Source organism: Psammomys obesus, unplaced genomic scaffold, assembly GCF_907164565.1.
Source record: "Psammomys obesus unplaced genomic scaffold, mPsaObe1.curated_primary_1811, whole genome shotgun sequence".
NCBI classification, from domain to species: domain Eukaryota; kingdom Metazoa; phylum Chordata; class Mammalia; order Rodentia; family Muridae; genus Psammomys; species Psammomys obesus.
The window spans coordinates 407737-432291 of NW_026592636.1; the positions used below are offsets into that span (position 1 = coordinate 407737).

Genomic DNA, 24555 nt, shown 5'->3' on the forward strand with positions numbered 1-24555 from the left:
AGAACATCTGGCCTGTCCCCCCCACCCTCCACACACGCCCAAGCTGCCCCCTTCCCCCAGCCTCTATCCCCGGCTTTTCTGGCCTGTCTGCCTGTGTGCCTATAGACTTGAGGAAGCTTCCAGCTAGGAAGACTGGGGTCTGGTGATGTCCCCCATGCCGGGGAGACTTGTAAACTTATTGGGAGCGAGGGACATTAAAAAGTTGCCTGTGAACACCCCTAGCCCTTGTGAGGCCAGAGTAGGCTAAAGCCCTCTGCTGAGCGCCTCCTTTAGAAAGAAATGGCAGGTGGGGTGCTCTCTACCTTTCCCCCAAGAAGTGGCCCGGGGTGGGGATGAGCAAGAGTAAGTGTTTGTTTCTGGATTCCTGCTTTCTTTTTCCTAAGGGGCATCTGAGGGGGCAGCAGTCACGCCAGCGGCCGGCCTGTCTCGGGGCCTAATCTCTGCTTTCTGGCCCCACAGAAGTGCCCCGGAGAAGCCACAGAGCCACCCCCTGGAGACGCACTCCTGGACTTGGCCAGGTAGGAAAACGCTGAGGTCACCTTGAGGTGTCCAGTGGAGAACCACCAAGGCATGCAGGCGGGGTAGGGTGGGGGATGGGGCATGCGTGTTCTCCTTCCTCTACACGGCTGCCCACAGAGCCTTCACCTGGCCTTATTTAGTCAAAGTGTGGCCTAAAGGTCAGGGAGAGGCTCATACAGTTCCGGGTCAGCCTAGGGCTCAAAAGCACACAGCCTACCTTCAGCCAGGATCAGTGACCAGATAGATTCTTTCTCTAAGGCCCTCTCCTTTTCCCCTATTTTTGCCTGCCTGCTCAAGGTGGGAAGGGACCTACAACAGTCTTAGGATGTCAAGGGGTTTCCTCTAGGTAGGGCATGGCCCACTAGACTTTAGCCCTATTCGGACCTGCCCTACCCCACCACCACCATGGCAGCCCAGGTCTCCTTTCTGGGCTTAAAAGCTCAAATTCTGAAGAAACTAAATAGCCCTTAAGATTCAGACTCACCCACCATGCCTGGCTGGCACCCTTACAGAGGCTCTGCCTGTCTCCCTTCTCTCCTTGCAAGCAGCCAGTCTTTCTTACTCCCCTTGTCTTTTCCCAGCTCCACGGTCGGTCACTGAGCTGACTGCTCTCCCTTTCCCTGGGAACAAGCCCAGCATTTTACACACCCAGCTTCTCTCTGAGGGTCTCCAGTATGCCCTCCCTCGTGCTCTGCTGGACGCCTGCTGCAGGGGACACAGTCTGCTAGGCTGCGGACTTGGGCACCACATATGGACTCCACGCCAGTAAGACCCAGGGAGTTTTCTGTGCCACCCTGCAACCCCAGGAAGTCACTACCGGGGCCTCCAACATGAGGATTGCACCACCCAAACCAAAAGTAAGTGTTGCCGTGGGGGCACAGCAGACAATGCCGGTATGCTGGGTGGGGATAGATCTGAGGCCATGCCACTGTGTTACTGCTTTACTGTCTGAACCAAACTTTAAAAGAAGATTCCTGGCTTCTCTTTGGCATGGGCATGATGAACTGGAAAGGGGACTTCACCTGCTGGGTCCCACCCTGGCAACTCTGGGAGGCCTGTGCCACTTGAGGCTGAGGCAAAAGGGCACATAGTCACATACCACCCTCCAATCTCCAAAATTCCACCACATCCACAGTACCTGACCAGTGAACAGCAGGGCCACCAAGCAGCAGAGCTTTCTCGGGCAGAGTCCACAGTGCTTCTGGCCCCAGGCCCTTTCTAGCTGACTCCCATCCCCATTCACACACAGGAAACCCATGGCCTTCAGAACACAATGGAATCAGGATACACCTCTCCTAAGTCCCTTCACGGGTCTCAGAATGTCTCTTTGGTCATTATTTCATTTGCTGTTCGCACTTCAGCCAGGAGGCCTGAGACTTTGACAAATGGAGATTGACACAGAGAGGTCAAGCCACTGGCGCAGGGGCACCACAGCTACAACTACATAGCCAAGGGAAGGGGGAACAGCCCCCCCCCCCCAGCTTTCCTAAGCCTCCCATTCTTTCTAGCTAACAGTTTGTTTTTCTTTTTCTTTCCTCAGATTCTTTCCTCTTCTGGAACCCCAGCCAGCCTTTCCCTCTCCGGCTGTCTGACCTTCCCCTCAGCCCTTGCCACCTTTGCCCCTGGACCCCTCAGAACACAGTGTCAAGGACCTACATTCTACAGAGATTGCCAGATGCCTGCTTTGCCTACACCCTGCATTCCCAATGAGAGGCACCTGGAGCCTACCTCAATTCCAGATACCAACTGTGTGACTGAATAGACTTCCTAGCCTCGGGTGGTTCTTTGGCTGCAGGGGACTTGGCTGAACCCTGTATCTGCGGGAGCCCTGCAGATAAGACTCATGTGCTAGATTGCTAGAGATACCTCTGGTGTGCTGGATGCTTAATGGGCACTTACCTCTGAAGAAGGACTGGGACTGGTGGATGGCTCCATTCAGTTCTGGGAGCACTGGGATCTCCTAGGCCATAGGCCACAGCAGCTGGCCTCAGGGCTGGATTCTCGGGCTGCTCTGGCCTGTTGCTTCTCAGGCTTCGGCTCAGGCTTTGGCTCAGGCTTCGGCTCAGGCCTCGGCTCAGTCTCCAGCCTCGGCTCAGGCCTTGGCACAGGCCTTGGCTCAAGTTTTGGCCTCGGCTCAGGCCTCGGCTCAGGCCTCGGCTCAGGAGGCCTCGGCACAGGCCTTGGCACAGGCCTTGGCTCAAGTTTCGGCCTCCACTCAGGCCTTGGCTCAGGGGGCCTTGGCACAGGCCTTGGCTCAAGTTTCGGCCTCCGCTCAGGGATTGGCTCAGGCCTCGGCTCAGGCCTTGGCTCAAGTTTTGGCCTCGGCTCAGGCCTCCGCTCAGGCTTTGGCTTAGGCTGGAGAAGAGGTTCAGTCTGAGGAGATGTAGGATTCTGGGATAGGGCCTTGAGATCATCCTCATCATCCAGCTCCTGCACAGTGAACTGGGTGGTGACCACTCGGCCCCTGAGGAGAAGCAAAAGTCCTTGATAGGATCTCAAAAACAAGTCTTCTCCAGCCGAGTCTGGCCCCCTCTTTCCCCCTCTCGTTGCTGGATGGGGAAGCCTGTGGGTCACCTTGTCAGGGCTGGGCACTCCCACCTCATACCCCTGTCCCTTCAGCTGCTTACCCCCTCTCCCTTTCTAAGTAGAAGGAAGGAAGCAGTTGGTGAGAAGTCACTGCCAAGTTGGACAACTGCTCAGGCAGAGGCAGGAGACCCTCCTTTGGACAAACTGGCCTTTTCCTGGTTGCGGGTGGGCTTCTGCCTTGGCGTGGACAGGGGGTGTTGAACACAAAAGGCTTTCTTTAAGGGGGTCACAGCTAAAAGTATGAAAGTCTCCTGTGTGAAGAGTGGTCTTCACATTCCCACCTTGGATGGGAGAAAAAAACCAAAGGGCACATGGCTCTGCTTTGGTAAGGCAACCTCTGGAAGGGGTGACGGGGCTTCTTCAGGAAATAGACCCTCTCCCCATAAACACCACACTGGGTGGATTAAGGAGTCTGAGATCCCAGTTGCAGGGAAGGAAGACTTTATGCACAAACAAGTGTGCACCTAGGAGTGCCGCTACTGGCCCAAATTCCTACTTATGGACAGGGCACACTAGAGGGAAGGTGCATAAAGAGACTGGCACAGTCAGGAGAAAAGCAGCTTTTGTCTTTTAAACGCTGATAGGAAATAGCAAGGAATATCTTCCTTTCACGGTCCTTCTATTTACTCTCTAGTATCCTGGTGGCAGAAGGGTCAGGAAGTAAAAAGGGAATCTTTGCTTTTAAGATTATGTATATATTATATACGCGTATAATGTACACACGTATATAATAGATATGCATATAATATTCACCCAGGCGCGCACGCACACCCGCGCATACACCCGCGCACACACATGCACACGCTGCTCCAGAATATCTGGCCCCTCTGCACAGTTTTAGGGCGGGGGAGTGGGGAAGGGCATGTACCAGGGTTAATTTTTCATACAGAAAAACTCTTTTCTTTCACATTTGCAAGAACAGCTGTGTACTCCTGCTGGGAAGAGAAAGAGAGCTGCCCCTCTCCTCTTGCACGGTAGATTAGTGAAGGAAAACTTACGTTCCTTGTAGCTTTGCAGCCCTGTAAGTTTCCCAATTGTCTTTTCTATCCCCTCAGGAGCTGAAGCTACTCCAGTCAGTCTAGCGGCAACCTTCCCTAAGTCTCCCCCGGAGACTAGCTAAAGGAGCCTAACTATCCCAAGTCCCCAGCCCACCCACCCATACCAGAATATTTAAACTGCAATTTCACTCATACACAGAAGGCATGAAAAGGAAAAATCAGTTAGTTACCTGTACTCTAGTCGCCGCGAAGAACCCGAAGTCCCCGGACGGTGGATAATGAGGACTGGGGAGTCACTGGTGCCCAAGATTCTCTTTCGAAATTTCTTGGGCGAGGAACTGCTGGGTGGGTTAAAAGCAGCAGCCTCCTCTGAACCCAGGGGTGCCCTGGGTGTGCTGTCCAATCCCTCAAGACGGTTCGAAGAAGGGGACGAGGCTGAGGCTGAAGAGGTGGTGAGAGGGACTTTTAGACTGTGCATGATAACAGAGCCCCTAGAAGTGGCTTCTGCTCTCCACCACTGAGCAAAGCACCTGCTCAAATGCTAACTGACTCTAACTGCCCCTCACCTCCTCGTCCCCTTCACGCCTGTCTCCAGACCCCTCCAAATTTGGGAACGATGTGCCAACACCGTGCAGCAATGGCTTCTGGGGCAGCTGACTATGGCACTTCCCCGCACGAGGGCAAGAGGTCATTCATTAGGGGGCGGAGCTTTGGTCTCTGCCAGACAAACGGAAAGACGTCTATGTGGGTGTTCACATAAGCTAGAAGCACTTCCTGTTAGCTAGGGGGTGGTGACTATGTGAAGGGGTGGGGAGTGGGTGGGGCTTCACTAGAGTGACACTTGGCAGTCACTTGACACCCTGGAATGTTGTGGGCGTGGCACAGGTAAAAAGGGGCGTGGCCTATTTAAATTAGGAGCAGGGTTCAAAATAAATATTAAAATTAGATTTTAAGTGCTTCCGGTGCATCTGTGCGGCACAGCGCCATCATGTCGTCTCATGTTTCATGAGTACTCAACTTAGAATTCTTCTCTGTCATCAGTCATCTGACCTGGCCCCCTGCCCTATATGAGTGGTGCCAAGCACTAAGCGTACTGGTGCAGATGGCATATATAGTGACACTTGTTCACTCTTTTGGGAAAGTTGATTGGGTGGGTTCTCGCCCCTCTTTAGCCTAGCTATGACTTCATTTAAGGCACAGACTCAAAGCTGACAGCAGCTGACATAAGGGTCAGATATAAGTATTGTCTGAACTTTCATTTCATACTTTGAAACCTTTGTCCCTGGGTTTTTGGTAGAGCATGGCATAGAGCAAAGGCTCAAAAAAATAAAAAAGTGCACTCCATAGAAACCCACTAGTCCGTACCTTTGCACCTTTGCATTCCAGCTAATCTTTTTATCTTACTCATCTTATCAGCCCAGGCCAAGACTTAATTATACCCTGTCCATTTGCTGTCCAGGTTCCACCTGCACTCCTTTACTTAGTGGTAGAGATAGGCATGTTTGGGGAGAATGAGACTTTCTCTAAGCAAAGATAACCAAACTTTAGGGCAATTCATATCTGATGGAGGCGACTCAGCACGATACAGATATCCTATTTCATGGGAAAAAGGGCAAGTGGGATTTCTCACTATACTTGTGGGTGATCCCAAATCACATCTATGATACATAGCAGAGGGAATCTCACACTTATCAGAATGAGGCGATCTTTTTGTGTGTGTGTGTGAAGATTCTAGCTCCACTTTGGGGCCCAGGGCTAGACGTATATGACAAGTGCTGCCCTCTGTTGTCCACTGTAATATGCCTGGGCAGTGCCAGGAGCTACTACTAGGACCTTCTGAGATTATTTGGCTTGGATTTACTAAGTCAAAGGTTAGCACGGGAAAGGTAAAGGCTTAATCCAAATCCATGAAGAGATGCCATGGCAGTTTCACCAGAGAAGGAACCCTCTGAGCAGCTAGAAACCTAAGGAGCTATAAGGGGAAAGTGGCTACATTCCACAGGTCACAGTCGGGGAAGCAGAACTTTACTCCAAGCTCTGTCCCCCTGAATTCTCACCTCTAAACAGGCCGAGGGCTATTTTTATTCCATGGGGGTCTTAAAACATGGAATTTTTAAGGAAGGGAAGAATGCAGGCAGAGTACCCATAAAGGAGCAACTAAACTGTGGTGCCACTGAGGCAGGAATGAGGGCAGACATCAGTGAGTTAGGATTTGAGGGGCACGACCCTTCAGAATTACATTTCATGGATGTGCCACGGTTGAGGGACACAGTCTAGGGGACACAGGAGGAAGGGATCATTAAAAAACAAACAAACAAACAAACAAACAGACAGACAAACAAAAACAGAACAAATATTGAGGTGTAGCCACAAAGGCACAGCACATAAAAAAAAATATGCACTCATTTGAGGCTTGAGGAGAAGAGAGTCATCTAATTCAGGGGGTCTGGCTGGACTCTCATTTATGGAAAACAGAGTTGAAGTACCTCTAGAAAGCCCCGGCATCCAATTTTCCTTGCTCAGCTGCTAAAGTGACCTCGTGATGACATCTGGTGGCTATACATGTAATTACAATGCACAATCTAAAGTTCTTACTACAGGAATTTGGGGGTGTTCAGGGAATGGAACTGGTGAGAGGTAAAGCTGTAACTCTTCCCCCTACAAAGAGGAGACTTTCTGTAGCATCAGGTACAAGTGAGTTCTGTAACCTTGTACCTGGACTGCGGGGTTTTTGTTTGTCTGCTTGTTTGTTTGTTTGTTTGTTTGTTTTTGCCTCTACCTTATCAGTCATTCTTTTCTTTGAATTTTTCCTGTCTAAAGACTTGGGGTCCCCTCAAACCACATAAACCCCAAACTGCTTGAGCTATCCATCTAGTTCTAAGAAAACTATGACATAGTTAAATCAAAACAAATTTATGATGGACTCTCCCAGGATCCTAGCTAAGAGGTGGAGTTCCTGGGAGGAACGGTGGATTAAATTTTGTTCTTAATTTTTTTAATTGTTGAATTGTTTTTTTTAAATAATGTATTTGGAATACTAATCTCATTATTAAATAAATGATCAGCAATTTTAAAAAAATGTTTTTTTTGTTCTTAATTTCCATTGGCAGCTTCACCTACCTGCGCCTGAAAAAGGAATTTGCAAACCTGGCTCAAGCTCGACATCTGGTGGTCATTTTAGAAACTGCACTGACTCTTCAGAAAGCACATCTTTCCCCACATTCATAACTAGCTACAGGGTGCTTTACCAACCCTTGGGAATGAGGGATGAGGGAAGGTGTTAGGATTAGGAATGTAGTTCAGTGGTAGAGAATTTTTCAATCATGAAGCTTTGATTCAATCCATGGCTTAGAAAAAACCACTCTCATCCTATCCCTACATAACTTGTCCCTAACCCCTGCACATTGATTTTCTCCCCTTGTCTCACTGGCAGGGCTGAGGCCACCTCCTCATAAGCTATTATTCCACAGATGAAAACCCAGGAAGCCTCATGTTTGGGTATGAGGGGTCCATTCTATATACTTCTACCCACTGGGCATCACACAGGAATAGAGTGGGTACAACGGCCTGGTGACTACCTAGGTTCAAATACCTATTCTGGTCATTGCTTTGGGCAATCAGTCTACCCCGAGCCTCCATTTTCTCTTCTGACCACACAGGTTGTTTCTGTAACCATGTGTGAATGCGTTTGAGATAGTCCAGAACCTCTGGTTGTGGGACACCTACATATGAAAGTTCCTCTGCCTGTCCAACCAAAACTTTACCCCAGATTTTGGAATACTGTCTAGGGCTTCCTTGAGTGCTGAGCTAGAGCTTCAAAGAGCTGCAAAGACCTTCTTGTCCCTACATACAGAGTGAACCTCAGAACCAGAGGAACCGTCATCTGCAGCATGGCACTGCTGGTCTCTTCCAAGAGCCTACTATTGACTAAACCATTTCTCCCCGATCCACTCTAAGATAAGTGCAGGCCTCCATCCTCCATCCCTGGGATAACCTTCCTGTGTCTTGGAATATGATGCCTTCCATATAACCATGGCTATACTGGGAGCGTGATGCAGAAAGTGTACCAGTTTTCTCTTCTCCAAAAACCCACATGAGAGCCAGTGCTCTCGTCCAGGAGATGAAAGCCAGAGACTCTCAGATACAAGACATAAGCCTCCACTAGCCTGACTCATTAGCTCTCATGCCTCAGCCCCCATGTCCCAAATGGACTGAGGATGAAAGGAGAAGTAAGGACCTCTTACTTCTCACACACACAACACACACCTTTTATACAATTTACGCCTATAGCCACCCCTTGTTTATGCCATGGCCAGCCTATATACCAGGCCTTAGGGAAATGCTCAGCACAAGTCCAATCATGGCTCATAGCAGTGCCTGGATGGGGATTATGGGAGGCCATAGTGGACCTGCCTCAAGGGTACAGACTGCATTACATGGACACTGCTTCAGGAAGCCTCCCCATCCCTCATTTCCATCTTGCTTTTAAGGTCTGACCGTGCAGCTAGAGCTGAGATACGGCTATCCTTCCTTCGACAGTTCTCTGCCAGCTTTTCTGCCACTTAACCAGCCCCTTCTATCTCCTTTTCAACGTCTGGGTCCAGGTGAGGGCACCTTCTCCTTTTACCAGTTTCCTATCCCTGCCAGCTGAAGCTGTTCTTCATCCTCAGAAGTCAGACCTATGGAAGATCAGGCAGTAATTGCCAGAGCACAGATTTGGGTCCCTCAGTTTACCTCTGGTGCCTAGGCCCATTCTCACTGCTGCTGGGTCACCAGGTGTTGCTTATCCATGCTAAGGACCTGAGCCCAGAGACACCAGAAGGAGTCTTCCAGGCCCTCAGTGGTCCAGGTCACGGTGGGTCTTAGGGATGGACAGGAGACTGGAGACCCAGCTGGAGCCGGGCTCAGTTCTAAGCAAAGGTGGCCTTTGATGAGCAGAAGGGGAGTGCCAGGGCCTCAGCATGAACAGCCACAAGCTGGCAGGGCTGAAGGCCTCCACTCTGTTGTCTACAAACACAGATGGGCCGGGAGAGCCAGAAGGAGGTCCTAGTGGAATGTGGGTCATTGTCAGCAGTAGGATTCTAAAGTAGGATTTGCAGGACTGCAGGGGACGAAGCCTCATGGAAACATGAGGGCCTGTACACCTCCAGGTTTGGCAGCTTTAAGACCTACTTCTGCCATTGGTAAAGTACAGGCATGTCTGGTAAAGAAGTCATCATTAGTCCACAGAGAGGAACCACACATGGCCTTTGAGACTTGGCTGGCTCACACAACCAGAGTTGGTGGTCTTAGCACAGGGGTCTGATAACTGGATCTAGTCACTTTGAGGGTATAGATGAAGCACCACCATGGCAGCTCTTAAATCTGAGGAGCCCTGGCTTAGGCCCTACCTGGAGAGAGAGACTTGTTGTTAACCCTATTGCGCAGCACAGGCCCAGGTTCAAGGGTCAACCTCAGGGATATGCAGAGCAGGGACAGGGTTCTGAATACATGCAGCAGAAGGGTCCTGGATGAGGTCTTGGTAAGGTGGTGGTGGTGGTGGTGCGACAGGCTACCCTGGAAGGCAGGCTACTTGGGGGCCAGGAAGTGAGCCAGTGACTCTAAGGGGAGCTGGCTCGAAGCCACTGGGTAACTTGGCGCCAGCACACTGTGACTGGACCACACAGGGCCACCTTCACAGCTTCACTTTCGAAGGAATCTGCCTTGCTGTTCTGTGGCCAGGCCAGAAACAATAGTGGCGGGGGTAGGGGGGTGGGGTGGGGGAGAGGGGTGACTCTGTATCCAGGCCGCCCTTCAGCTCTCAGACCCCTGGCCACGCCACCCCCAGCATTCTTTTCAAAATTGACCTTCCGTTCCTCTCAGCACTGGGCGGAAGGTAGACATGGGAAAGGGCTGACCCTGTCCCAGATGGACTCAGCATGAGGCATCCTGCACCCTGGGGTCCCTGTAGCCCCCACTTCATGTGAAAACCAAGGTTTGGCCTTCCAGCCTGTAAACCTAAGAAAACTCCAAGCAGAGTGAGGGACCACTGGCTCCTCTGGACCCCAGTCTCTGTTTCCACCAGGGCTCTCGGGACCACAAAGGTCCCAGATAGAAACAGACAGTCTGCTCCCCTGGCCTGTTTACTTAGCCACAGTGTGGGGGCATTGCATGGATAGCTCCTACACGCTCCTCTAGGCAGCTGTAATTCTAGGCAGGCAGTAGCTGACTATAACCTGAGCCATTCTAGGAATAGTGCAGACACCTGGACATTTTCCCTTCACCTCCCCCCACCCCCATGGATGTCTAGAGAGCCTAAACCCCAAAGGGGCACATCCAACATGATAAAACACCTTCTCTCCTTACCAGACATCACACCCTCCAGAGTTCAGGGCAGACAGCCTTTTGGGAAGTCCGTTTGTCCCTGTGAGTGCAGAGTAGCAAGGGAGACACTATGCAAGCCCTAGAATGAACTGTGATGATAGGCCCTTCGGCTCTTCAGATTTGGCGAGACTCAAAAGCGAGGCTTTGGCGCCCTCTGCTGGACACTTCTCTGACTAACCATTTCTGGCTACATTGTCCAGATTTCACAAATGTCTAAGCCAAAACAGTGACCTACACCGAAGGACGCCGAATCTGAGTTAGTGGGAAGGCTCCTCAGGGATCTCTTCCATTCACATCTAGGCCAGCCAGTGTTTGGTGCTGCCTAGTGCCAACTTTTCTGGGCAGGTTGACTTAGAAGCTACCTGGTTCTTGAGTGCTTCTTACTCCTTGGTTCAGAACCTTGCTGGGCTTAAGGACCTCAGAGGGCAAAAATGGACCTCAGCATCCTTGACCCCACCTCTCATGTCACTCAGGGCCTGTTCAGGCCCAGAAAACATGAGTATAGGAAGCATTCATTGATAATATGAGAAGGCAAATACTGTCCCTGGAGCTAGATTGAGATGCCAGTTTGTCTTTGCCAGGAGCCAGTGCAACCTGGGGGAGCCAACCTGGAGGCAGCTACATTGAAAAACCATTCCAGGTGCCTGGGGACCTGCACTGTTAGTGCATAGCAGAAAAGTGGCTGCCATTGCTCCAGGCCTCAGTCTCCCTGTGTGTAGTATTAGTATGAGTTTCTCCAGCTCACATATATGGAGCTGAACCGCCTCATCAGACCAGGCAAGAGTCCAACACAAGTGTACTGGCTATCTTTAGTAATACCCTGGCCCTCAAGATGTTAGGCAGAGGTGATGAGGGGCCCCAGCAGTGTTGGGAGTTGTTACAGACCAGGTCCCTGTAAGACATAACCCCGGTTCCAACACCAAAGTGACAGACAATAGCCAGATAAACATGATTATCACTGCAGGCTCCATGAACAAGGGGAGCCCTGGTTCCAAGGACAGGAAGGAGCGTCTGTGCTGCAGGGCTATCGTGTACCCAGAAGAGCCTCAGAAAGGCCAGAAGGAGTGCCTGAGCCCCCTACATGGGGTGACCTGGGGGCTTAAGGAAGCATCTGAAGTCCTCAGCTATGGTGTCCAGGGTTAGAACTCAGGGTAGTGCCAAGCAAAGACTGAGTCTCATTTGACCTCTGTTCCCTGGTCGCTAGTTTCCTTTGGGAGGCTGCTTCTTGTCCACTCCTGCAGGGACTGAGAGGCAGCACATTCCCGTCTCTAGTACTCTGGCTCCTCTCCTCAAGGCAAGTAGAGAAGACCAAGTGAGACGAGTTAGGAAGGAGAGCCCTAAACTAGAGTTGCAGGAGGCCCCAGGAAGGCAGTGGGGATGCACCCCGATCTGGACAGGTTAAGAGTCCAGGGGCAACCTGCCCTGCCCTTGAGACCTGGATCAAAGACTCCAGGAGTGAAACCATGGACCCTAATCCTGATTTCTGGACCATAATTCTGAACTCCCAGAACTCATAGCATGAGTCCACTGCATGTGTTGCAAAGCTTTGCTTGCCCCACAAGGCCCAAGGACCCAAATATTCTTGTTCCCTTCAACCCTCACTTATATGCCCTCCAGATAGTTTGTGGTACTTGAATGATGGGGTGCCCCATCTGCTCACCCACCTAAGGCCCAGGCAGCCACAGCCAATGGCTTTCTTGAGACTCAACAGACCCCATCCCGCCTACTTTATAATCCTTGCTTCTGCCCTTGTTCCGCAGAGGCTCACATACCTTCACTCCAGCAGGGGACCCCACCTTAGGCCATGCTGACTGATTGCTGGGGTATTCCCAAAGAAAGATCCCAGCTTCCTCTCTCCTATTCTAGGCCCAGTGTCCATCTATCCATCCTCCTACTCAGTTCTGGCCCCCTTTTTCAGAGGCAGGGCTTGTTAGGGGCCTGTGACATTTCTCTAGGTTAGGGGTGTGGTATTGTCACAGAGAGGAGGTGACTGGAAAAGAGTACTCCAGGGTTCTGGGGGCTTCCTAACCACCAAGTACCAGCAAGAAGGCCTGTGTCTGGGTTCAGAAGCCTGTCTCCCTGGGTCTGGGTGGAGCTTTCAGGATGACATAGATTGGTTTGGCTTGAGTGGCAGGCAGGTCAACCTTGGGATGACCAGAATCACCTTCCACCCTCCTAGGCTTTCATCTACCAGACAGGTAGCACCCAATCTGTGTTCGGTGTGTATGGAAGAGAGGCAGTCTATGTTAGGATTCCCAAAGACCTAGTTGTTATGTGGCTTTTCCTTATGACTGAGAATATTTCTAGGGGATTGCCAAGTAGCCAGGTTCAAGGAATTTGGTAAGAGACCCTGCCTAGCTAGGAGGGGTGAGAAGCGACAAGAGGCCACAGTCCTGGGCCTTGCATTATCTGGCTCTGACATGTCCCACATTGCCTGGCCCCTCCTGAGAAGTGGGCTTCTGAGGCTCCTAAGCAGTGCCTAGAGGAGTCCTTTGCCACATCCTTCCACCCATGTGGGATGCCAGTCCTGTCCAGTGTCTAATGGTCACTCGGACAGTGAGAGGGGCTGTCCTCTGTCCTCCCAGAGCTGCGATAAGCACTGTGACAATGGCCTCCAGGGCCTTCCAGATCAACTTCCCAAGCCCAGTTTCTATCCCTTCAGAGACTCCTTTTAAAATAGCTTTGGAAACAGAACTCAGGAAGGCTAGGTGGGAGCTGATGTTGGAATATTCTGGTCCTTTATATGTGGAGCAATGAAGCATCAGCTTCTAGCTACCATTACCCGTGTCTTCTAAGGACCCTAACTCTTCTCTACCCATCTAGAAACAGCAGGAGTGGTGGTCATGGTCCTCGCAGATAACTCAGGATGGGGGCAATGGGCCTCCTGAAGGTATTGGCTACCTTAGGAAAGCAACTATGTTCCAGGTTTGGTCTAGTGGTCTAGTGTGCTTGCCCAAGAGAGCCAGGAGAAAGCTGGGGGTGCAGAGAGCACCAAAGAGTTAGTCTTGGGACTCTTTAGGAGCCATCCTGGTTAGGAAGGTGGACTAAGCTGTGGCCACCCCAGCCAGCCTCACTCAATGTCCGACACACGCACACACACGCACACACCTTGTAGTGCTCCTTCAAAGGTTTTATTCATTGCAGAGGGTGGGCGGGGTGGTGGTGGATCCTAGTTGCAGTAGTTCTCCAGCTGGTAGAGGGAGCAGATACCCGTGCAGCACTGTTCCACAATGCCGCGCTTCTGCCGGGCCACCTCCAGGGCCAAGGCCTGAAGATCCCCTGCTCCTGGGCTGCCACCCAGCTCCAGTTGTGGCACTACCAAGGAGGCAGTGTCAGAGCAGGCCAGAGCATCGGCAGCATGGAAGCAAAGACACACAGGACAATCCAGTCAGGAGTAGCTAAGCAACCCCTTGCCTACCCCAGGCTTTCTCTCACCTTATGCCCTGCTAAATCAACACAGTTGGCAGGGACTGCATGTATGTGGGACACATCCCTGGGCATGGGCATATGGGGCTCCAAAGCCTACATATCCTTCCACCATCCCTCAGTCAGTACAGTGCTTTATGTAGGGTGAGGGTTACAAATAGGCGCCCATCCTGGGGCCCAGCCATATGTCCCAAGTTCCCACCACCTAGAAGCCTTAAGGCAGGATTTATCACTCCTTCCCAGCAGATGCCATGTTTATGTATGTCCAGCTTCCTATGGAAACTTGCCTCCCCTCCCTGGTTACCCTGAGACCCTCCGCACCCAGGACACAACCTATGAGGTCCCGAGGGCGAAGAAAAGCAGGGTGGTTAGCACTGGGGACAGAATTCAAGGGCAGAGCTCACTTTGTGGGTCGTCCACGCCACGGCGGAACTTGGGTGTGTAGAAGAAGCCACGTTCCCCACACACCAGGTAGAGAGCCTCCACTAGGTGGGAACCACAAAGGTGCTGGTTGACAAAAGCGTGGGCAGGGCTGGGCTCCCAGAGGATGAGGAAGGCCAGCAGGGGCAGGAGGCGCATCCACAGGGCCATGATGGAACGGTAACCTGGAAGACAGGCCAAGTTGAGGCTGGCAAAATGTCCATGAAAGACAGGAGCCCACATCCTTCCTCAAGTCCCTGGAGTCTTGGCTAGGAAACCAGGCCCAGGGAGGAGAGTACATACCCGCTTGCTGATGGTCTCTGATTGATTGTAGCTGGTCACGTAGGGCTGAGGGTCACTGGGTCCTCACTAGCTTTATAGTCCAAAACACCTCCTCTTTGTCCCCCTGGACTCTGCTGTTTGGCCCATTAAGGGCTCCAGGGGGTGGGTCAGCAGATGGCTAGAGGGGCTGAAGCTGCAGTTTCCGGAACACTTTCCCCATGCTGGGTCTGCAGAAAGCTCTTCTTGGACGTCAGCACCTCTACTTAGCACTAGGGTAATTAGTGTCCTAACAAGGGGCTTGAATGGCCTGATGAGCCAGTTCTCAGCAGGGGGCATTGTCCCAGAGAGAGTGAGGCCTTCTCTGGCCTTGGCTGAGCAATTTCCACATCATTCCCCAGGGAGCTGGAACTGCTGGGGACCTAGTTATCTCTGTCCTTGGACTATTTCACAGTTTGTATTGGTAGCTGGGTCCTTAGCTGGGCTGAGACCCCAGCTCACCCGCAGAGGTAGTAAGAAAGTGGAACTGAACCCGAGAGGCATTGCTGGTCCCTTCTCCACCACCTCTCCTTCCACAAACCCATAGCCCACTCAGGGGTCAGCCAGGTTGAAGCCCTGTGGCACATCCTCCCACAGTACCCGTGAAAAGCACATGAAGGCCAGCAAGTCCCCACAGAGGTACATATCTCAGAGCTCAGAGTCGGCTGCCTCCGTCTCTTACTGAGGGCTCTACCCCAGCTATGAAACCCTTCTCAGCCTCCACTTGGAGTTGTTGGGGATTTCTTGATCCCTTCTTCCCTGAATTGGTACTGCCCTGTTCCCTAGCCAACCAGCAAACAAACAAACAAAAACAAACAAACAAACAAACAAACAAAACCCTTGGTGTAGTTGCATGAGCTAGAACTCTACCCTGTGCGCGTTTTGCAGTCAATAGACTTGAACTGTGGGCACCTTGCTCCATGCTCTCTTGCTCCCTGTCCCCTAGAAAGTGCTGTGGCCATCCAACTCTGGGTACCTGGGACACTACAGTGGACCCACTGTAGCAGAAGATATCTGATCACCTCAAGAGGAACACAGGTAAAGAGCTGGGGCAAGATCGGGGTGAAAAGACCAGGGAAGTAGGGAGGAGTGTCCTCAGGATCATAGAGAGAACAGAGGGCCTTGCTGAAGGTCTCACTGGAGCTCCAACCTTCCTAGGAGTTTGTTTTTTTTTCTTTTGAGAAGGGGTCCTGTAGTGTAGCTGGGCTGGTCTTAACCTCACAGACTTCTTTCCCCAGCCTCCCAAGTCCTGGAACTCGGCTATACACTGTCACTTCTGGCTCTCCTTGGGACCCTAAAAAGGCTTGGGGTCTTCTTTATGCTTTTTCTGTGATGTTTAAGCTCTTTCTTGGGTCTCAGTGACACACAGGGGCAACCTGAAGCATCCCCACAGGGCTTTAAGCACTCTACAGGACCATTGTGGGGGCTCAAGCCTGTCCAGGGAAACCACACATGGCTTGTGTCTCAAAGGAGTTCATGGAGACGCCAATACTGCAATGGGCTTACCTCACCCCAAGGTTGCAGCAGGGCTCACAGCCTATTTCAGGGTTTTCCTGTGTCTTAAGGCCTTCCTTGGGGCTCCACATGGCTTAGCAAGTGCCCCCTGATCCCCCTGATGCCCCTGATCAGTGTGAGTCTGGGCCTTCCCAAGGGTCTAGCAGAACAAATATCTTCTTCAGAGTCTCTGTGAGATTTCAGAGTACCCTTAAGGGCAGTGGCACCCAGAGACAGCTCCAGTTTCTCAGTGAGGTTGAGACCTTCCCCGGGCACTTTTAAAACTCACAGCCTTTCCTCAAGGTTCCAAGAAGCATCATGGTCATGCCATATCACTATTTCAAATTCTTACAGCCTTCCCTAGGGCATGAAAGAAACTTAAGTTTTCTCCAGATGTTAACAAAGCCTGGCCTGCTTGGGAACTCAGTGGGGCTCACACTGTCTCCTGGCTCTCATCCAAAGTCATGGCATTCCCAAGGGCCCCAAGGGAGCTTATGGCCTTCCATAAGGCCTCAGCAGGCCTCACTGACTTCCCAAGACCTAACTCTTCCCCCTGCATTAGTTACTTTGATAGCCCTGTGAATGAATCCCTCCAAAGAAGCAACTTTGGAAAGGAGAGGTTTATTTCAGCTTATGGTCCATCATGGAATGAAAGTCAAGGTGTCTGGAGCTGGTCTGTCTATGGCAGCAGGAACTTTCAGAGGCATTGGCCAGGAAGCAGAGTCAGACCAGAAGCAGGTCTGGCCTACAATCCTCATGCTCTCTCTCATGGCCCTATATGTATCAATTAGGCCCCATGTGTAAAAGGTTTCATAATCTCCCAGAACAGCACCACATGGTAGGAACCAAGTGTTCAAACACATGAGTCTGTGGGGAAGCCTCACACTCACGCCATCATGTCAGGGGCTCAGTGGTTCCCAAGATCTCTCCTATGGTTGCAGTAGGGTTCGCAGTTTCTCCTAAGGTCTCAAAGAAACAGAAAACCCCCAGGGATCTCAGGGCACTATACTGCTTCCAGAAGTGTCTCAGCACAGTCTCCTGTGTTCCCCAGGTTTTTGGAGGGTCTTGCTCTCTGCCCCAGGGTCCCAGATTCTTAATGAAGCCAATGCCTTCTCCAGGCACACAGTAAGGTTCATGGCTCTCTCCAAACTCTCACTAGCATCTTGTGAGCCAAAGACTTTCCCAGGGCCCTAAAGGAGCTAAAGCCTTGGTACCTCAACAGGGTTAAGGACTTCCCTAGGGTCTCAGGAAAGGCCAGTCTTCCTTAGGATCATATGGGATTGATGACCTTGCTCAAGATGCAACATGGTTCCAGGCTTTTCTTTCCAGGTCTCAGTGGGCTCTGGGATTTGCTAGGAATTTCTGAAGTTTGAGGCCCTTCTACATTGTCCTAAGGTTGCTCTCATCCCCGGCTCATGGTCTAAGAAGCCTTACAACCTTTTCTAAGGTCACAGTTGAGATGTCAGCAGTATTCAAATACTACACAAGTGTGTCATTAGGGAAAAAGGCTTTCTCTAGAGCATCTGTGGGCTAGAAGCCTTCATCGGCGTCTCACTAGACAACACAGCCTAAGGTCCCCATGGACTCTCAAGAAGCTCACAAGCTTGCCTGAAGTCTCAGCTCTTTGTTTATATCTTTATTTTAATTAATTAATCATTACTGCTTCCTAATGTGAAAGTCAAATGACAATCCATAGGCCATGAGTCTCTCTTTCCACAAAATGAGTCCTAGGAGCAAGCATAGGTCATCAGGCCTAGTAGCAGACACTGTTACAAGCTGAATCATCTTGTTAAATCCAGATGTCTCACTTAGGCCTAAAATGTACAGATGGCCTTACCAGGGCCTAAGACCTTTCCAGTGACAGAATGGGAGCCTAAGGACTTCTATACAGCCTCAAAAGAACCTAATGCCTTCCACAGAGACTCACTGGATCCAGGCCTTAGCAAGGTTTCACTGGGGCCTAAGATTTTCCCCAGGACTTTACTGAAGCCAACGGCTTTTCTTAGAGCTTTACTGTAGCCAAAGGATGTCCTCCAAGTTTCACTGTGGCCAAAGGTTATCCACCAAGGGTTGAATAGAGCCCAGTATTCTAGCAGGGTCTTACTAATTCCAAAAGTTTCCCCAGTGTCTCACTGGGGCACAGGCCTTAGCCAAGTTCTCCCAGTAGCCTACAATCCTACAAGAGTCATAATGGGGGCTGGGAACTTCTCCAGGATCTCACAGAGACCCCGGACTTATCTAAACTATTACAGAGAACTAAGGTCTTACACCAGGTATCATTGCACCTAAGGCCTTTCTCATATTCTCACTGGGGCCCAAGGTGTTCTCAGGTTCTGACTGGAACCCAAGACCTTCTCCTGCTATTTACTGGGATAACAGGCTTTTCTCATGTTCTTACTGGGGCTTAAGGTCTTTTCTAGGGTCTCATCGGGGCCTAAGACCTTCCCAGATTTGCACTAGGGCTCAAGGCCTTCCCAAGTTTCATTGGGGCCTAAGACTTTTTGCAGCTTCTCTCTGGTCTGAAGCTGTATCCAGATGACTTCTCTGACTCTTCACCCCTTCCCAGGTTCTCACTGGGTCTTATTAAATCTTTCTCCAGGTTCTCACTGGGTCCTAAGGCTTTCACTAGTTTTTTTTTTTGTTGTTGTTGTTTTGTTTTGTTTTACTGAGTTTGAAGACTTTCCCCAGGTTATCATTGCCCTGAGGCCTTCTCCAGGGCCTGGTTGGGTTCTGAGGTCTTCCTCAGATTCTCAGTGTATTCCAGGTCTTCAGTGGTCTGAAGCTATCTTCGGGATTGTCTTGTAATTTCCCTAGGATCTCATTTGAACCTAAAGGGCTTATTTGCAGTCTGATTTGAGCTTAAAGAGATTCCCAGGGCTTCTTAAAGTATAAGGACTTTCCAGGGTCTCACTGGACTCAAACTCTTTCTATAGTCTCTCAGGGACCTATGACATGCACCAGCGTCTTTCTGGAACATAAGCACTTTTCCAGGGTCTCTCTGATGCATGAGGTATCTCTAGGGTCTTTATAGGCCCAAGGACTTTACCAGGGTCTCACTGAGGTAAAAGGATTTTCTTAGGGCCTTTCTGTGATTTAAAGTCTTCTTAGTGGTTGTCTGGGACCCAGGCTTTCTTTAGGTCTAACAGGGGCCTCCAACTCTCCAAGGTTTACAATGGGGCTAAGAATTTCTCCAGGATCTCACGGATACCAAGGAATTATCAATGGTATCGCAGAAGACTAAGATCTTATGCCAGGAATTATTGCACTTAAGGTCTTCACCATATTCTCACTGGGTCCTAAGGCCTTCTCAGGTTCTGACCAGGACCTAGGGCTTTTGGCTGGTACTTATTGGGATCTAAGGCTGACCCAGGTTTTCACTATGGCCTAACGGCTATACTACATTCTCACTGGGTCCTAACACATCCACCACATCTTCAGTGGGTCCTAAGGCTTCTCTCTAGACCTAAGGTCTTCCCCATATTCTCACTGGAACTGAAGTCCTTCTGGTACTTTCTGGGGTCAAAGGCTTTCTCCAGGGCCCTAAGAATTTCCTGGGTTATCACTAGGGCCTAAGGCTCTTTTCAGATTCTCACTGGATCTTAAGTACTCATCAGGGTCTCAATGGGGTATGAGGTCTTTCCTATGTTCTTACTGGGTCTTAAAGCTTCCCAGGTTCTCAGTGGGGCTAAGATCTTTCCAGGTTGTCACTGGGGTATAATCCTTTTCCACGTTCTCACTGGGTCTTAAAGCCTTGCTCAGGTTCTCACTGGAGCCAAAGGCATTACCCAGGCTCTCAATTGGCCTAAAGCATAACCAGGGTCTCACTGATGTCTAAAAAATTCTCCCAAAATTTCACAGGTCTTTGATTATTTTCATTGGGTTTCTAGGCCTTCCAAATGTTCCTACTTTGTCCTAAAAGTTTCTACAGGTTCTCATTGAGGCCTAAGGCCTTCTCTAGGTTCCCACTGGGGTCTAAGGCCTTCCCCAAAGTCTCACTGGCCTAAGGTTCCTACTGGGTTCTAAGGCCTTCCCTAAAGTCTCATGAGGCCTAGAATTTTTCAAGTTGTCACTAGTTTCTACGATCTTCCCCATATTCTTACTGATTTGTAAAGCCTTGCCCATGTTTTCACTAGTAAATAAGGCTTTACATGAGGTCTCACTGGGCCTAAAAAATTTCCCTAGTTCTTACAAGGTCTTTACAGCATTTAACAGGTTTCCACTGTATGGTGGTTTGAGTGAGAATGGCCCCATAGGCTCGTATATTTGAATGGTTAGTCAGCATGAAGTAGCATCATTTGAAAGGATTAGGGGCTGTGGCCTTGTTAGTGTAAGTGTGAAGATGTGTACTGTTGGAGGATGCATAACTGAGGGTGGGCTTTGAGATTTTCCAAAAGCCCAAGCCAGGCTCAGTGGCTCTCTCTTCCTTCCTAAGAGAACTCTCAAGCACCATGTCTGTCTGTGTGCCACCATGCTCCCCACTGTGACTACAATGGGTTAAGTCTCTGAAACTTCAGCAACCCCATTAAATGCTTTGTTTTATAAGAATTGGCATGGTCATGGTGTCTCTTCACAGCAACAGAACACTGACTAAGATACACTGGGTTCGAACACCTTGCCCATGTTCTCTACAGGGTCTCATGGGGGCTTAAGACCTTCTCCAGGATCTCACAGGTATCTAAGGCCTTTCCCAAAGTCTCACTTAGGCCTTAGGCCTTCCCCAGGTATTCTCTGTAGTCTAAAACTTTCTACAGATTCTCACTGGGGCTCAAGGCCTTCCCAGGTTATAACCGGGATCTAAGGCTTTGCCCATGTTCACATTGGGTCTTAAATCTTTGCCTCGGTTCTCATTGGAGTCTAAGGTATTTCTCAGGATCTCAGTGGGACCTCATGCCCTTCCCATGGTCTTACTTGGTCTTAAAGCTTTTCCAGGTTATCACTAGGAGCTGAGGCCTTCCCAGATTATCACTGTTGTGTAGGACCTCTGCAGGATATCACTGGGGCCAGAGGCCTTCCCAGATTGTCAATGTTGCCCAAGTCTTTCTCCATGTTCTCAATGGGTCTTAAAGCCTTGCTCAGGTTCACACAGGAGCCTAAGGTATTACCCAGGGTCTCTCTGGGGCCTAAATTTTTCTCAAGTTCTTACAGGTGCTATTAGGCCTTCAACATATTTTCATTATGTCTGTCTGACTGCCTCCTCCATGCTCTCACTGTGGCCTAAAACATTTTACAGGTTTTCACTGAGGCTTAAGACCTCTTTCCAGAGTCTTACTGGGATCTAAGGCTTTCTCCAAAGTCTCATTGACTCCCTAGGCCTTCCCCAGGTTCTCATTGCAATCTAACACCTCTGTCAACTCTCATTAAGGAATAAAGCCTTCTCTACGTTCTCACTAGGGCCTAAAATCTTATAAAGGTTCTCACTGGGGCCTAAGGAATTCCAAGGTTGTCACTGGGGCTTAAGGCCTTCCCCATTTTCTTAATATGTCTTAAACTCTTGCTCAGATTCTAATTAGAGCTTATGGCCTAAGGATCTCAATGGGTCCAAAAAATTTTCCAGGACATATAAGGCCTCAAAAAGTTTTTACTGGGTCTGAAGACCTCCCATGTATTTTCCCTGTGGTCTAAAACCTTCTACAGATTGTCACTGGGGATTAAGGCCTTCTCTATATTCTCATTGGATCTAAGGCTTTCTTCAAAGTATCACTGAGGCCTTAAAACTGCCCTACATTGTCACTGGATCATAAAACCTTCTGTATGTTCTCACTGGAACTTAAGCCTTTTCCAGGTTCTTACTGGAGCTTTAAACTTACTAGAGGCTCTCACTGGGGTCTAAGACCTTCTCCATGTTTTCACTGGGTCTTAAAGCATTGCCAAGGTTCTCACTGGGGCCTAAATCATTCTTCAGGGTCTCAATGGGGCTAAGGTCTTTCCTAAATCCTCACCAATGTTTAAAGCCTTCTGCATGTTATCACTGGCACCTAAGGCCTTCCCAGATTCTCACTGGGTCTTAAGGCCTTGCCCACATTCTCACTGGAGCCTCAGGTATTATCCTGGGTCTCACCAGCGCCAAAAACTTTTTCCTACATCTCATAGGTTCTATAAGTCCTTTGAAAAGTTTTCTCTGGGTCTGAATTCCTTCCTCAAGTTTTCACTGTGGAGTAAATTTTTCTACACATTCTCAGTAGTACTTAAGGTCTTCTCCAGGTTCTCACTACAATCTAAGGCCTTCCTCAAAGTTTCAGTGAGGCATAAGGCCTTCTCCAGGTTCTCATTGTGGCCTAAAACATTCTGCAGATTCTCACAGGAGCTGAAGGCATTCCTCAGGGTCTCAGTGGTGCCCAACATCTTTCTCATATTGTCATTGGGTTTTAAAGTTTTTCAGATTCTCACTTGGGCTAAGGCCTCCTCAGATTGTTACTGGGGCCTGAAGATTTTTCAGATTCTTGCTGGTATCCGAGACAGGTTATATTAGGGCCGAAGAACTTGCCAGCTTGTCATTGGGGTTAAGTTCCTCCCCATGTACTAAATGGCTCCCAATGCTTAGCCCGGGCTCTTAACGAAGGCTAAAGTATTACCCATGATCTCACTGAGGTCTAAGTTTTTCCCAAGTTCCCATAGGTTCTATAAAACCTTTCACACACATTATCACTGTGACCTAAAAATCTACAGGTTCTCACTGAGGCTTAAGGCCTTCCCAGGTTATAACTGGGGTCTAAGGCCTTCCCCATGCTCTCACTATGTTTTAAAAGACCTATCCAACTTCTTCTGGTGCCTGAGGCATTACTCAGAGTCTCGGGGTGGCCTAAAAATCTCCCCAAGTTATCACAAGATCTAGAAGGACTTCAACAGGTTTTCCGTACATTTGAAGAATTTCCCATTTTCTCATTGTGGCCCAAAATCTTCTACAGGTTCTCACTGGGGCTTAAGGCACGGAGTTTTAAATGATTGAATAGATTCTCACTGGAGAAAAAGGCATTACCAAGTGTCTCAGTGGAACCTAAAAATATTCCCATGTTCTCATAAGGTCTATAAGCCTTCAACAGGTTTTCACTGGGTCTGCAGACCCTGCCTATGTTCTTTCTGTGGCCTAAAACTTTCTACAGGTTCATGTAACTTAACAAATTCCTCAGGGTCTCAAGGGGGTCTAAGCTCTGTTTCAGAATATTTGATCCCAGCATGAATCCCGAGATTGTCAACTGTAAAAACCCGTTTTAAGTTGTGGAGAGGCTCAAACCTAGCCCATACCTTTAATCCAAGAACTTTCTATTTATTGTAAACAGGTGGTTGTGGTGTGGTTCAGCCCTAGCATACACTTTTAATCCAAGAGCTTTCTGTACAAGGATTAAATAAAGTTAACCCTAGGTCAGAGGTGGAGCAAGAAACCAGCTGACAGAGATTAACAGAAAGCAGAGACATTGGGTTGAAGGATATTTAAGACAGTGTGGAAAAGAAGGGGTTCAGGGCTTTTGGCTTTTTCCTTCTGGGACATGAGCTGAGTAGAAAGGCCTTTTCCTTCTGGAATGCTGGCTGAGTATGAAGGTCAGCTGGGTGCTTTTTCTACCTCACTGAGCTGGTAGGTTTATCACTCCAGCATCTGGCTCCTGATTCTTTATTGGTAAAAATCAAATAATTGAGATTTTGTGTTTAAAAATAACAAAGCCATTTTTCATGTTCTCACTGGGTCTTAAATCTTTCCCCAGTTTCTCACTGGGGCCTAAGGCTTTCCCCAGGTTATCAGTGGGGCCTAAGACCCTCCCAGGTTGTCGCTGGGGAAGAGGGTCTTCTTGTTTCTCATTGGTATCTAAGGCCTTCTGGAGGTTCTCACTGAGACCCAAGGTCTTCCTAGTTTGTCACGTGGCTTTAAGCCTTTTCCAATGTTCTCACTGGAGATAAAGGCATTACTATCTCACTGGGGTCGAAAGGTTTTTCCTAGGTTCCATAGGGTCTTTAAAGCTTTTGGCAGGTTATCACTGGGTCTGAAGACATTCTCCATGGTCCCACTGTGCCAAAAACTCTTCTACGGGTTCTTACTGGGGCTTAAGCCTTTCCTAAAGTTCTCATGGGATCTAAGGCCTTCTTGAAAGTCTCATTTAGGCCTTGGTTCTTCCCTAGGTATTTATTGGTGCTTAAAACCCTCTACAGGCTCTACTGTTTGAGTTCCTCCAAAGTTCTCACTGTGGAGTAAAACTTTCTACAAGTTCTCACTGGTGCTTAAGGCCTTCTCTAGGTTATCACTGGTATCTAAAGCCTTCTCCAAAGTCTCATTTAGGCCTTAGGTCTTCCTTGGGTATTCATTGGTGCCTAAAACCTTCTATAGGTACTTTCTGGGGCCTAAGGCCTTATTTAAGGCCTTCTCCATGTTCTCACTAGGTTGAAAATCTTTACCCATGTTCTCATTGGATCTTAAGATAGTCCTCAGGGTCTCAATGTGACC

At 49.5% G+C, this 24555-nt stretch overlaps 1 protein-coding gene and 1 long non-coding RNA gene across 2 annotated transcripts; one reads left to right on the forward strand and one right to left on the reverse strand.

The window, feature by feature from the left end:
- Nucleotides 1-395: 395 nt before the first annotated feature.
- Nucleotides 396-3407, forward strand: LOC129682365 (uncharacterized). Its single transcript, XR_008720966.1, has 3 exons — nt 396-518; nt 1101-1376; nt 2060-3407. It is a non-coding gene; the product is annotated as an uncharacterized LOC129682365 (long non-coding RNA).
- Nucleotides 3408-13581: 10174 nt separating this feature from the next.
- Nucleotides 13582-14703, reverse strand: Ins (insulin). The gene is made up of 3 exons (XM_055614699.1): nt 14616-14703; nt 14297-14497; nt 13582-13781 (listed from the first exon to the last, which is right to left on the reverse strand). Exons 2-3 carry the CDS (start codon nt 14481-14483, stop codon nt 13636-13638), a joined length of 333 nt encoding a protein of 110 aa, XP_055470674.1. The 5' UTR covers nt 14484-14497; nt 14616-14703; the 3' UTR covers nt 13582-13635.
- Between the last annotated feature and the right edge of the window lie 9852 nt (nt 14704-24555).